General features: G+C 36.9%; 1 protein-coding gene across 11 annotated transcripts; it reads right to left on the bottom strand.

Moving 5' to 3' along the window:
* Positions 1-188: 188 nt before the first annotated feature.
* Positions 189-15,212, bottom strand: LOC129577234 (ATP-citrate synthase). 11 transcript variants are annotated; one of them, XM_055463905.1, is made up of 10 exons: positions 14,926-15,065; positions 10,301-11,452; positions 6,765-6,968; positions 5,534-5,719; positions 4,372-5,401; positions 2,770-2,917; positions 1,816-2,649; positions 974-1,714; positions 671-804; positions 189-581 (listed from the first exon to the last, which is right to left on the bottom strand). In XM_055463905.1, the coding sequence occupies exons 3-10, from the start codon at positions 6,918-6,920 to the stop codon at positions 547-549; spliced, it is 3,264 nt and encodes a 1,087-aa protein (XP_055319880.1). In that variant the 5' UTR covers positions 6,921-6,968; positions 10,301-11,452; positions 14,926-15,065; the 3' UTR covers positions 189-546. The 11 variants fall into 11 exon arrangements, with proteins under 11 accessions (XP_055319880.1, XP_055319871.1, XP_055319875.1 ...); XM_055463896.1 differs by lacking the exon at positions 10,301-11,452 and adding an exon at positions 3,672-3,752 and having other exon boundaries at positions 2,770-2,968; XM_055463900.1 differs by lacking the exon at positions 10,301-11,452 and adding an exon at positions 3,672-3,752.
* Between the last annotated feature and the right edge of the window lie 50 nt (positions 15,213-15,262).

Genomic DNA, 15,262 nt, shown 5'->3' with positions numbered 1-15,262 from the left:
TAAGTGCTGGCATATTTAAATTTGAGTCTGTTTGTTTTCTATAGCCGGGATTCGAATTAAATAAATAGAAAATAATAAAAAAAAAGAAGAAAACGTTGGCAATATCAATGTTCCGATGACTGTATGTGTGTATTTCTACCTTTGAATCATTACCAACGGATCATGGATTGGCCAAGCGTTTTAGCGTATTTTTGTGTAGTTTTTTGTGTATTTTTTTTTATAGTATTTAAATAGTTCTTTGTTCTTCTTTAAATAAAATTAAAACATAAATTTCTCGAAAAAGAAAATAAAATAAAAAAAGAGCTTGTTGTATTTTATATAAAATATTATAATCGGGAATGGTCAAAATTTTGTTGAATTAATTTTCTATTCTCTATCTCTCTCTTTCCATTTCTCTCTCGATGTGTGTTTTGTTCAGTTCATAAAGGTGTGCTTTCATTCACTTGAAATTAATTGTTCTTTTTCCAATTTCTGTTTGTGTTTGTCATCTTATATGATTTATTGTTGTTGTAGTTGTTATTTGAAATGATTTTCAACCAAATGAATTTAGTTGAATTGCTCGGGCAAAACGTATGAAATATCTGAAAAAAGAAGTGAAATATCAATAATAATTTTAATTATTTAATAATTGAATTTTAGAATGAGATGAGGGATGAAAATCAATACATACCATCCCATGGATGGCGGTAGAGTCCTTGCTTAAGTCGTTTTTGATCCATGTAATGGCCAATGAAACCAATGCTACGACCCAATACGAACAACGAATTGATGGCGCCAATGTTGATGTACTCTTGAGCTTCCTCGCTGCAATCGAAAAACGAACGGAAAGAGAAAAAAAAAAACGATCAGCGTGAAATTTCAGTTTTTCATGGAAATTTAACGTAAATTTGTATGCATTATTATTAATTGAATAATGCATAAATAATAATTAATAACAGTGAATACAACGAAAAACAAATGAACAAACGCGTACCTAGTGAATGAACCACAATTTCTCAGCATATCAACAAATGATGTGGCAATGACACCGTCAACATTCAAAATCAGATTCGGTTTTTTGCTGGTGGTGATTTTTTCTACTTCCAATGCGTACTCGAGCAATGGCTTGGCTGGGAAGTTTTCCATGACGAATTCCTTAATAATTTTCACACGAACATCTGGATTATTGATTGATTTGACACGATGTCCGATACCCATGATCAATTGACCCTTTTTACGCATTGTATTCACGAAGTCCATTGGATGTTGATTGGAATCGTAGGCTTCGGAGAATTGTTTGGCTGCACCGTCCAATGCACCACCAAAACGATCACCGATCGTCAATAAACCGCTTACCACTGATGAAACCAAATCTTTGCCAGCACGAGCACAGACAATTGTGTTATGGGCACCAGATACGGCCGGACCATGATCAGCTGTCACCATCAAGCACATTTCAAAGAATTTACACACGTATGGTGGCAATGCACGTTGGAACCACAACAATGAAATGACACCACCGATGCCAACATTCTTGTTGAGCACATCACTGATTGGCATACCAGCGTACATGAGCTCTTGGCCACGTTCATCGCAAATGGATGTCATGAACGAGGCTGGCTTACGGATCAATCCCAATTCGCGTGCCCATGAGTAATCCATTGGAACGGTTGGTGGTGGCACTTCTTCGACTGGAACAATTTGACCAGTGTGGACCAATTCGTTGTATACGGAACTACAAGTTGAACGAAACGATAGAAGATTGAATTAGTTTTTCATTAAAACAAGGAGAATAACTGCGTTTGTCGTCTACAATTATTAATTATGGCTACTTACGCAATCAATTCACCGAGTGTATCGAAGGAGTCGGGCACATGAGCGCCGGCCTCACGCAATCCACGGTTTTTAGCGGTGGCAGTTTCACGATCTGAATTGGCGCATGAACCAGCATGTCCGAATTGCACTTCCGATGTAAACATGCTTGCACATGTACCGATACACCAAGCGACCAATGGTTTTGTGATTCGGCCATCTTGAAGTGCTTGGCACACTTCGTATTCCTCAGTACCGCCGACTTCGCCCAACAACACAATCAATTTTGCATCTGGATCATTTTGATAGCGGAGAATGTGATCCATGAATGTTGTGCCTGGATAACGGTCACCACCGATGGCAACACCCTCGAACACACCATCAGTTGCCTTCGAAATAATGTTATTCAATTCGTTTGACATACCACCCGAACGTGATACATAGGCAACGCTGCCCGGACGATAGAGTTTTGAGTGTAAAATGTTGTCCAACATACCGCCAGTGTTGCCAATTTTGAAACAACCTGGTTTTACACCACCAACTGTAGCCGGCCCAATGACGGCAACACCCTTTTCATTGGCTTTCACAATGATTTTACGTGTCAAATTCTCTGGAATACCCTCAGCAATGATAGCAATCGAACGAATTTGCTTGAATTCAAGCACTTCCATTGTACTATCGTAGGCCGAACGCAACGATGCAAAGTTAACAACCACATCAACTTCCTTGTGCTTGTTGATAGCATCGGTCATATGCTTGTAAACTGGAATCAAAATTTCTTTATGTCCCCAATAGAATTTCTGTTTGTGATCGCCGGTGAATGGATATACCATTGCTACTACTGATGGTTCAGTACGGCTGTAAAACAAAGTAAAAGTTTTGCATTTGAATTTGATCCAATTTTCATTAGATTTTAATGAATCTAACTTAACTAGGCGAAATTGTATTTAGGTTCGCCTATGATCAATTGAAACTCACCGGCAAATGAAATCGAAGTCGAGCATTGATTGAACGGCTCTGGTTTGCATACCCCAAACGATAGCCTTTGTGGTTTTGCTAAATAATTGTTGATACTTGTTTGAATCGACGGTTGTTGTTGTGGCTGTCGATTGACGACGAACAGCGCCTAAAGAAATATTTGTTGTCAATTTAGGAATCTTCGGACTAACAACGGGGTCTGATGGGAGATTTTTGTTTTGGTTTTTGATTTGATTGATGTTGGTCGAGACACAAAAATGGAAATGTTGGTCGAATTCGAGTATCGGTGGTAATGTTTTTTTTTTTGGTTTTGTTCATGATAGTAAAATGTTTGATTGTTGTGTGAATTCAATTTGGGCAAAATTCGAATGTGTGTGGGTGTTTGTCGATTGAAACGGGAGACCATAGATGATTTGCATACATAACATATAAATAAAAAAGGACAAAAACAAAAAGATTACAAATTTGTTTCATTAAATATAAATATGAAATAAAATGTGTGTTTGTGTGTTTGTGTGTTTGTGTGTTGTGGCAAACAAGTGGTATTGAATCCGTGTGTGAATCTTTAAACAAATAAATATTGAGAAAACCACATATCGAAATGATTGTAAATTATGATTAAATCGTGTCAACAGCACATTTTTAGTTCTAACTTCTCCTCATATCTCTCTCTCTCTCTCTCTCTCTCTCTCTCTCTCTCTCTTCTTTCGTTTACTCTTCCTCTTCCCCAAATCAACATGTACTCAAATCGCACGGTAAGCACTTCAATTATAAGTAATTGACTAACATCATAGAATACGTCATATCGTTCATCATATTGAATTAGTGACATACGAAAACAAGACATCAACAACGAAAAACATGTAAAGCATTCGGGCACAGTTTATCTGAAAATGTAGTACCTAGTTTCTTTGGACTGGATAGAATTGCATTAGCTGCGTTGGCCAAGTTGCTGAATACACCACCAACAACTGCAGTAAGACCTATCGATTAAAACAAAGTAAATTTTACACGTTGGAATATGAAATGCGTCAACGTTGTTCTGGATTTTGTTTTGCTATTGCATTCTCAGCATTCAGCATTTTGTCGTTTCCATTTTCGTTTACATTGGTAAAATCGAAAATGAAACAAACAGAAAATATAGGTGTAGAGATTTTTGAACATCGACGAACGAAACAGAAGAGTAAAATAAAACAATCAAATAAATTCTACGATTGACATTTGAAATTCAATTAAAGGTGCGATAAAATAGAGATATTTATATATATATATATATATCTATATGTAAGTGAGTGCGTAAATATAAAATGAAAAGAGGTAGAGTACGATAAGTCAACTTTGGAAGAACCGAAGCGTGTTTGTGCAGTAAAAGAAAAAACAAACGAAAATGTGTGTGCGTTGTGTGTGCATTTTCGACTTTAAAACACAATAGACAATCATGATTTTCGAACGTGGTGTTAGGCGCTCAACGTACGGACACAAATGATAAATGCTTGCATTCATATATATATAGTATTCGAGTAAAATGAATTTATCGAGATAGAGATGTATTCAATTCAAAATGATTTGTTTGTTGGCTGTCTTAATTGCAATTCATTTTACCTGAGTTTTCAGCAATGTTTGACTTTGCTGCGTCTTGTTGCTGTTGACCTCCTGGTAACAAGAAATTGGCGGTAGCAAAATCGGCGCTGGATGTTTGTGGAATTTGGCGTTTACCGAGTGCCATACCGCAAATGGCAGTCATATGAGTCTCTGGGCCGAACACATGCAATGGAATGCCCAATGTGCTACCATATTCACGCATTTTACGCAAACCCTCTTGGTAATTTGGACCAGCACGACGTACATAGATCGATACATTGTGCTCCTTCAATTTTGGTTGGAATTCACGCAATGCCGTAATGATTCCCTTGAATGTTGCGGCAACATTGGTAAAATTGGCAATACCACCGCCGGTGATCAACACTTTGCCCAATGGATGTTTTGGCGATGATGTCATCAATGTTAAGATGGTCTTTGCATACTCATATGTTTGCTGTTCAGATGGTGCACCACTGTATTCACCATAGTTGGCCAATTCGTCGGTACCGCCCAAATCGCAAATCGTATCCGAATAGATAACACTAGCACCGCCACCGGCAACCATGGTCCAAATGCGGCCGTTACGATTCAAAATGGTCAATTTCAATGAGGCACCGCTCTTTGCATCCAAATCAGCAATGTACGCTTCCTCTGGGTAAGCATCACGGCCGAATGGTGGTGGATACTCAATATCCCCCCATTTTGGTCGGCAAATGAAATCAGCGGTTGAATCCAATTTGGCGGCCAAATCCAAAATGTAAATGGCATCTTTTGTTACAACCAATGGATTAATTTCCAGGTAAGTGAAATACAAATCAACGTATGATTGGTACAAAGCGTGTACGAATTTTGCAACACGTTCCTTCTTATCGGCAGCCAGATGGGTGAGCAATTGCTTTTTAATATCATCGATTGTCACAGTCTTGTCAACCGGAACATCCAATTTCGATGCTTTGGCATCAACATCGCCGATATCAACACCGCCTTGATGATAGAACAGAATTGTGTCAGCGTTTCGGTGTGAATAGATGCAAACGTAAGCTTCTTCATCCTGTGTCGAACATTGAAAAAAAAAGCGAGAGATCAAATATTTGCGGATGGAAGGGGAAAAATTTGGTAATCAGTTTCAAATAAAAATGGAAGAATTTTCACTTTAATTTGTGTTAATCACAATGTTTCTTACCTCTTTGTGAGGAATGAATGGTTCAATGATGAAATTTCTTAGTTTGCCGTGAGCATTGCCAATTTTTTGATCCTTTCCCATACGAGCATTGACCCATTCTTTGACTTCGGCGAATTTTTTATTTACAGCAATTAATCCAAGTTTTCCTCTTCGTTTAATCAATTGATCTGGCTTTACGACTAATGGCTGCACACAAAAACATGCAAAGAAGATAAAAGAAAAAAATAAATCATTGTCAGGTATCGGTTTAAATATGTTGAATGCATTTACTTAAAAGAAAACCAGCTTCGTATGAAACAGTAAAAGTATACAATTAGCTAGCGCGAACTTTAAAACATGAACACAACAATTGCACGCCGTTTACACGACAACATGTTCAGCGAACATTTGTGTTCTAGAACAGAATGGAATAAAACGAGTCATGGCCATCCGTTGTGCAGTAGTCATAGGGAAATAAGAGAGCATTATATTTCAGAACCTGCTCACATTTTATACGACATTCAAATACGATCGGCGACATGATTTCACGACTAATCACCATTTTCAACCTTTGATAAATCAAAACGAAACTCCATTCCCGCGTCTGACAGGGAACGTAAAGTTATCGTGTGCTCACTGAAAATTGTGCGCACATGAAACGCGTTTGCATTGAAAAACAAATTGATCTGCAGTAGCACCATAAGAAAATATTGAACTAAACTTCATTTTTAGTGTCTCAATCACAGCGTAGAGATAAATGATACACACACCCTGGTATGCATATAATGATCACTTGATAGCATATAAAATTGTTTTGTTTCCCTTATTTTTCACTGTAATTTTTCTTTCTTACGTTCAACGATTTGAATTCAATTAAATAGATTACCGTTAAGCAACCATTTATCGTGCGTAGACGAAATCAAGGTCAATGGAATGTTATAGCATCATGCGGTTTTATTGCACATTGTATGTGTTTATATTTAAATTAATGACAACGCAATGTTTGTTTCTTATACGACAGAGCAATTAGTCTACATTGTAAGAAACTGTAAGGAGCAGCCAGTGTGTTATAACGAAATGTTCATGCGCGAAATTGTCGAGAATGTGCGACGCGTGCGCGTACGTTGTTCTGTTTTTGTTTGTTTTGATGGTAATTTGGTCGCTTTTTTTATACTCTCTTAAGTTTGTGTGGATGTTTATAGTTTTTTGTTGTTAAAAACCCACACACATACCAAATACAACGAACACTTACCGAAGTTCCGAGCCATGGATGCGTTGTTCGCAAATGATCCCAGTTTGTCTCACTATTTACAGTGGCAAATTGGCATTTAGCCGCTCCTGAGCTGCCGTCCAATAAGCGGTTTAGGATATCTTTTCCGGTGGCTTCACGAATAGCTTTGGCTGACATTTTGTCCTTCTATTTCTCTTAACCTCCTATGATATGTTGGTTTTGTTCCTGTTTATTTATATTTGAAAAAAAAAACAAACGAACACAGAGTCACAAACACAGAAAAAAAAATTAGTAAAATAAATTACGATTGAAGTTCACAAAGTTTGATTGAAACGCATCGAAGCCGATCGCATCGATACCGTGTATGCACTGAAACTGAAACTGAAAAACACTTTGGTGCTGAAGCGCATGTGGAAATGCAATGGTCGTGGCTTCGTGCCGATCGGTTTCGAATTTGGGCTTTAGTTTCGCTTCGTTTTTTCCATTCGTTCCTCTTTCGAAATATTCATTCATCTAGTTATGCAGACGATATTACGAAAACTTTCACTTGAAATTCCTCAAATAAATGGGCAAAACGATCGACCCGAACAAACACCTCCAAATGAGCTTCAAACTCTCAATCATATCATTCGTTGATGCGGCAGCAGACACACATATCGATTGTAATCAAATACCTTAATCACACATGCATACGAAATATACACATGTCTTTCATATTTTCTGCTGATATTGAAAGACACAACGAAAGAAGAGGGAAAAAAACCCGGTGGTGTGCTTAAAATGAAATTAAGTACCATGTTGAAATAAATCGTTATTTAACAATTTCCTTATTTTACATTGTTTGTTTTCTACTTTATCTTTATCGTTATTGTCGTCGTCGTCGTCTTCATTTTCCTAATTACGATCCATACATCAAAGCATAATCGTTAATTTGTCACACGCAATACTCATTTTCGTCGTCATTGAAGTGCAATAATTACAAACTTTCGTTTAACGCACCACGTAATGATTATATTCCGGAGGGTTTGGGTGGCCTACTTCAATTGAGGTAGCCAAAATGAGCAAAAAGAAATTGGAGGTGAAAAACAACAAATACCAAGATCGAAATGTGGTCTGATTTGAACGATTTATGGTTTTATTTCAACACAGTTCATCGTTAAGTTATTAATTGAATTCCCAAATTCAGAGAAAGGTCTTGATCAAAAGCAACACGTTGCCGACTCGATGTGTGTGTGTGTGTGTGTTTGTTAAAATTATTTGAATAAATATATGCATGATATAATGCATTCGATACACTTGTACCGATATGATGAAAATTTTAGCAGCCCAAAATCAACTCCTCTATAAAATCATCATCGGTGAAAGTGTAGACACAATCAAACTCTCACTTTGTGTAACTATCATAGATTCACAGAAAAAATGGCATGATCAGTTCGTGAGGAGAGCAAGAAATACGACGAAATCAACAACGAAGTATAAACCTTAGATTGATATATTCAACCAACTTATACGATCGATTGTTTGCTAAGCTGATAGTTGTTGTTGTTGCTTCTTTTATAGTATTTGCAAATACTTTGTTTGTTGCTTTGCCATGTTGTGAAGTAAGATTTAATCATTTCTTGTTGTTTTGATTTGTTTTTTCCTATATAAGATTACTTTTATCAATTTCAGCTTGTGACCATACGCAATCAACCTGATCGTTCATGCTGTACACGTTCTTCAAATTCAATTATGTAATACGCGCAAATGAGAATGAAAAAAAAAAATTGCTAACTTAATACTTTCGCGCGATTATTATTTATTACCGAGTTGTTCGGCATCAGGTCATTCAAGAATGAGTTCGCGCGCACGCCTCTCAATATAAACAATGATAAAGAAGGGCAATAGAACACACTGTTTCGGAAATGAATGAATGAAATGAATTCGGATGCAGTGCACGTGTAAATCGAAGCAAAACAGCAGATAAGACTGCAAATAATAAATGAAACTCATCTGGAAGATGACGATAAAACGATGGCGTGTATATAAATCTAAACGGAACGGAGATACAACACACATATCAATGATTCGCAAAAATGAATGATTTAATTTTCGCTGAATCTTCTGGTTGCCTGCGGTTTTTACGTAATCTACGGAAGAACCACTTCAACTGTTCTGTGCGTAATAACCACGTAATGACGTGATCAACAATAATATGAAATCTTATCTTTGCTCTCGCCCTCTCCCTGTATCTCATACAATGTTTCATGAGGGTCGGATAATTTTAGATATATATATGCCAATAATAATATGAAGCATGAACGTAGGCAATTTTGGAATTTCAACGTTCAAACTCACTCGAGAAAAATGAAAACTCGATTTTTTGCTCCGATAGATAGATTAAATTTACATTTGAACTGACGGAAAAAATGCAATGCTAATTGGATGCTGCGTTTTCGTCATCATAGCCAATCTTTTTGCCTAAGCTTAGAATCGAGTTGAAAATCTCACGAAAAGTCGTGTTCAAAGTATTGTGAAATTTCGATGCTGGTTTATGAGCCAGGTATCGGTAATGAGAATATGGAAACCAGTTATTTTTTTTACAAATGAAAGCGTCGTCGACATTATGGTGATCATTTTTATAGTTTTTTTGTCGTCGTTGATTCGTCTGACTATAACAACAACATGAAAATCCACCGAAAATGTGTACATATATTTATATTCAGCCGAAAAATATTACTTTCACTTCTCATTCAAAAATGAATAGTTACAACAACCACTGCAAACAAATGAAATAGAATCGATTTTAAAATTAATCGTACGCGCGCGCGCGCGCGCGCGCTCATGCAACCCGTTGGATTGAGCATATCAGTGTGGGTTTGGAATTTGATTTATGAATGGCAAACAAACCAATTTGCGAATTTCTTGGTCATTTTCAATGAAACATTTCTGCTGTCCGGAGAATAGTTCAGTGTAACGCTAGACTGTAAACGGGTTTCCAGCTCACGATTCTGACAGAATTCACGCCAATTATTCCGTGGTCACAATTTAAACGACGTTATTTCCAGCAATAATTGCAATCTTGAATTCGCGCGACTAACCGAAAAATACCGTCGAGACATTTACACTTTTCAACAGCAACAACAACAACAACAACAACAAGAAATTATCTCGCTTACTTCGTTTGGTTTTCGTTGTAAATTTAATAAATCACTAGATTTCGAAAATTACTTATTTGTGTCTCTATTGATCGGCTTAAATCCGTTTTTCTTTACTTTTACTGGTATATGTGTTGATGTTTGAACTTCTTGCTTTATTTGAAGCCACGCATTCAATCACACATAAGTACACCATTCCACGAATAAATCAAATATAAATTCAAACTAAAACAATGCGAATAAATGTCGAATTGAACGAACGAACGAAAAAAAAAAATCAGATTTAATTTACAATTTACAATTTCCAGAGTCGAAAAAGGGAAGGTGAAACGAAAGCGAAACAAACAAAAGAAAAGAAAAGCAAAAAAAACAGCAAACGAAATAAAAAGAAGATAGTTAACAGTAGTTCGAGTTTCTTACAGTTGAGTTAAAATTGTATATATATTCACAAAATTCTCGGCGGCTCTGTCTCTTTTTTTCTATGTTAGAGGCTATAGCTCCGACGGAACGAACACCGAAGAAAAAATCGAAAACTTCGAAACGGTCGAAGCAACAAACAAACAACAACTGAATTTATAATATTTCTAGCGCTGACCTATTCGGCTCGGTATCAACGTTCTTAAACATGAGTAAGCGCGATCGTTCGGTACGATCATACGATGATAATACTACTTGTACACACGCATACACACACACACACACACACATACGCCAATCGCGCGTATCATACGCCGTAGATTGCAAATATATGAAAACGTGTGAAGCGCGTACAACCATCCAAGATAGGCATGAAAGTTTTTCACTGGGCTATCGTGTACGGAAGACAATTTCACACAGTATGGCGTATGTGCGGGCGCGTGAGAGAGAGCGAGCGAGTGGGGGAGCGAGCAAGCAAACGGACAACCTGGCTAATTTTCAATTCGAATTGATTTCGGCTAACTGATGACTGGTTAACTGTTAGTATACAATTTACACTCCTGGCGATACACATACGCGCCGCGTACATACTATTTTGCATTGGTATGTGCGCTTGATTTGTGGTGCTATTGTTGTTGTCATAATTGCGCGCGCGAGCGGCTGACTACTTGAATACTTTTCAATGTGTCGTTTGTCGTTATCACATGCTCTCAACTCTTTCTCTCTCTCTATCTCTCTCTCTCTCTCTCTCTCTCTCTCTCTCTCTCTCTCTCTTTTCAGCTTCCCCCAGAGAAATTTGCTTCTTGGGAAACAAACAACACTGTTCAAACGTGCTAATACGCAAAGGAATCTTTCCATTTGACATTTCGCACATTCATTCGTTCGTTCGTTCGTTCTTTAACTGATATTCAATGACCGACACCGGTTTTTGTTGTTGTGCATACGTGTACTTGATGTGAGCTGTGTGTGACACTCTCTTTGTAACGCTAGCCCGTTTTTTCCTCTTCTTTTTCCTTCGTTACTACTTCAACACTTTGTTTAAATGGATTTCTAGGCAGCGATTCGTTCTTTATGCAATTGTATTCGTTTCAGCTGTGTGATTTGCGCGAACGACGCATGATACATGTGTGTGACATTGACACAAAGTGTTTGATACTAGACGAAAAAATACAGTTTATTTTTAAAGGAAAAAAAAGAGTACGAGAAGAAAAAACGTCAAACACGTTCGAAATGCTTGACGAAAGGAGAAGAAGAAGGATTCAAAGTGGAAGAGGAAGAAGAGAGCGAATAACGTAAAACACAATTGTTGTTATCAAAGCGTGAAAGCGCTTAACTGTACTCTAAATCAAAATATTTGGAAAATTTATCAGTTGCAGGCGGCTTTGTTGCGGCGTGCTCCGATGCGCGACATTGAAATAACTAGTCATGGCGATGAAATGCTTTGCAATATAATGATTCTCATATGCATATCCTTTGCACGCTCGCAATCATCCTCTCGCATGAAGAAAAGTGAAAAAAAGATCAAACATTAGAGGAAATACGTGTTTTGTTTGTATTGCATTCGAGCTTATGTAAGTGAGATTTTGCATAGAGCATACTTTCGATTTGAACTTAATCAACTCTTTTTTTTTCTTCTTTGACTCGCTTGATTATTAGATGCCCTTGTTAGAAGGAGACAAATTTTCCGTGTTCAACGACAACGACGACGGGTGTGTTTTCAGCGATAGCGAATTTAACTGATATACCCTCTACAAAACTGACGGGCTCAATGACATAATGGCATGATGCGATTAGCAATTACTCGGTGTATTATTTTGTTTTTATCACCATGGAAATCATCTGAAAGCACTTGGCACATTGTAAGCGATGCGCGCGTACGCACTCCTCAATCTCAGTATATTCAGGTCAATTTTTTTCAGTTTGTGCAAATTGAATCGAATATTTGTTGAACGGTGATTAAAGTCAATAGCAAGAGAGGAGAGAGAGAGAGAAATTGACACCAATCTACACATTGTTAGCACATTGTTAGGCGTTATACGTGTCGGGCTTATGATATGCAAATTTATAAATTTTATATGCGTCAATGACCCTTGCAGCTGTGTAAACACGCTTGCACTCGTTTTGAGTATGCTGTAAACGTGCGGTATCAACGTCGATCAAATGCATTGCAATCATTGATTCGGCTGTCAATCGGTGATGGTTATATTTTCTATGTAAGTGCATTTATTATGATCCATTTCATATTTTTCATTTTTGTTTAGAAACAGCTTGCTTATGCAATTTCGTGAGATCGAATTTATTTTACTTGAGCAAGATCATTTATCGAGCTCCAATGAATCGCAATGCAAATGAAAGAATATCTCCTCCATTCGGCATGCAACGAATATGCATGTGATTGGTTTTTATGGATCATTTGTGTCGTGATTAATGACTTGACTGCCAATCGCAAAAACAAAAATCAAGATCAAGAAAATATTAGTTTTTTGAACCGTTGCTGCGGCGGATATGCATATATATTGATTTTCAAATGAAATATTGACGCTCTCCATACAATTCTCCGTTTCTGAGTTGGTAGTCTCATATATGTATGTGGAGCAATAGACAATGGCCTTGCTGAACTCCGATCTAACAAAAAATAATATAATGTAAAGCAGAAAAAAAAACAAAAAAGGCGATTGATGTACATACGTATATATCTGTCTATCTGTGTATATGAAATTTTTTAAAGCAAAATCAAAACCACTTAGAAGTATTCTAGTGTGCAACGTTTACTTTTTTTTAGGGATGGCGTGTGCCATTCTATTTTCTTTGGCACCGATGATGGTGGCCGAGCGGCATGCACGTCAATAAAGGCAACAGCATTTCAACCATTTTCATTCTCATTCTTCGTCCCTTTTTTTCATCTCGCTCCTCTTTCTCTGTTGGTTAAATGCAAGTTTGTATTGACTTCCAATTTTCCCTTCGTTTCTGTTCCGTAAATTTTATTGGCTCAAGGATAAATAATTGACTTTTTGAATTTCGATTAGATTCGAAAAGTGTTCCATTGTTACAAATTGGCACGTTGAAAAAATATACTTCGTAAATGAGGCTATTCGTCATGAATACATTGGGCATTTCAACTCAACCACACACTAGGCATGGATTTGCTAATTATTATATACATATATCGTTACTAGCCGTTGGCCCAAAAGGTTTCACGCTTTCTTGGCTCTGTGGCCGCAAATCGATCGATTCGCCTGCATTGTTTTTCGTCGTTTTCCCCTTCTTTTTGTGTTTTCTGGTTGTATTAGAATAAATTTCCAGTCGCTCTTCAAATCACACAATTACTACACACATTGTATGCGGAATGAACTTGATTAATTCAAGAAATCAATTCAATTTTGTTCATATAAGTCTTCATTGCGCTAGTGAAGTGATTTGCTGTGTGCAGTGTGTGCAATCGAATTCAATCTATGACCAAATTCAAGGCTTTGACGCAATCACATTGGACTTGGAAGAAGCACAATCTTGTCTCTTTAACCTAATAGACAAACAACAAGAGCATCCATTTAAGTGTTGTTCAGAGGATTTTGAACAGATTTATTTTACAGAGCGAATAGAAGAACTAACTATTCAAGAAAGACGCGTCGAGAGAAATGAGAGTGAGTGTGTGAATGAGAGAGATAGAGAGAGAGAGAGAGAGAGATAGAGAGAGAGAGAGTTTGATGTTTGGGTACATTTTTCGAACAAGCCAGAATAAACAAAGTAAAGGAGAAAGAATAGAATCCAAAATTGTGACCATGTAAAATTACTGAAGCACTATTACAAAATGATAGTATATACACTTCATTTCAATGACTTAAACACGAAAAATATACCCGAAATGTCTATATCGATCTGAACATTTATTTTTATTCCAAACGCCCGATAACAAAACGGTCACAACATTTTGGTGCTTGTGGATTGTCGTTTTTTTTCTTTTTCTTCTTCGTTCAGTCTCTTTGCCTAATTCATTATCGCGATTTTCACTAAAAAAAATTGCGTGCTAGATTTTCTCTTTGTCATAATGACTAATAAAGACTAATCAAATCATAATCAAAAAAAAAAAATTGTGCGTATTACACACACACACACACACACACCAATCCACTTTGTTTTTCCTGGCGCCTATGTTGTGTGACTTTCTTTGCATTGATTTTTGATACAATTTTTTCTGCTTCCTTTTGTTTCACGAGAACATTGCATCACTGTCAAATATTTGGCTGTCATTTTTTAAAAAACTGACACAAATACGAATATATCTTTGACTCAATCATAAATCTGCAATCATCATTTACAATCATATGATTTGATGTTGGACATCGGACGTACGTTGCCAAAAATGCCGAAATCGATCAATGTTGTTTTTGGGGAAATTCAACAACAACAACAAATACAAATTATTATGCTCATTTTCATACACATATGTGTAATGGATGTGATTAAAATGTTGTACACATTCGCCCACTCTCACAAATCAATTCAATTTTATTTATTAACATACACGTTAGTTCCTTTTTTTTACTTTCTTTTGCTCTCTCTCGCGTGTTGTTTTGTCGCTTATATTCACTTATAATGAAAAAAAAATTCCCTCAGAGATTATCACTCACGTTTTGTTGTTGTTGTTTTGATGGTGGTGGTGGTGTTATTTTTTTTATTTGTTGGGCTCTATGTTCTAAATGTTCCTTTTTGTGAAATTTTCAACACGACGCAACGAATACGTGTGAACAACTACTTTACTGCATCATCATTTGTATCGGTCTGACAGAACGGTGGCAGCACAGCGTAGAGATGGAGAAAAAAAAAACCGCTCGTTCGACCGCACATCGTTATTTTTTTCTTTTTCGCACAATCAAAACCCGAACAACCTTCCAACCGAAAGTACGGCTGACACTCCGAGGTTCTCTCATGCTTGATTGTGTGAAATGCAGAAAATACTTTGCAATT

This window comes from Sitodiplosis mosellana, unplaced genomic scaffold, assembly GCF_009176505.1.
Source record: "Sitodiplosis mosellana isolate CC-2019 unplaced genomic scaffold, AAFC_SMos_1.0 Smas_scaffold_6197, whole genome shotgun sequence".
Classification (NCBI taxonomy): Eukaryota; Metazoa; Arthropoda; class Insecta; order Diptera; family Cecidomyiidae; genus Sitodiplosis; species Sitodiplosis mosellana.
The sequence above is the reverse complement of the archived record's forward strand: the minus strand, read 5'-3'. Positions and strand labels throughout refer to the sequence as shown.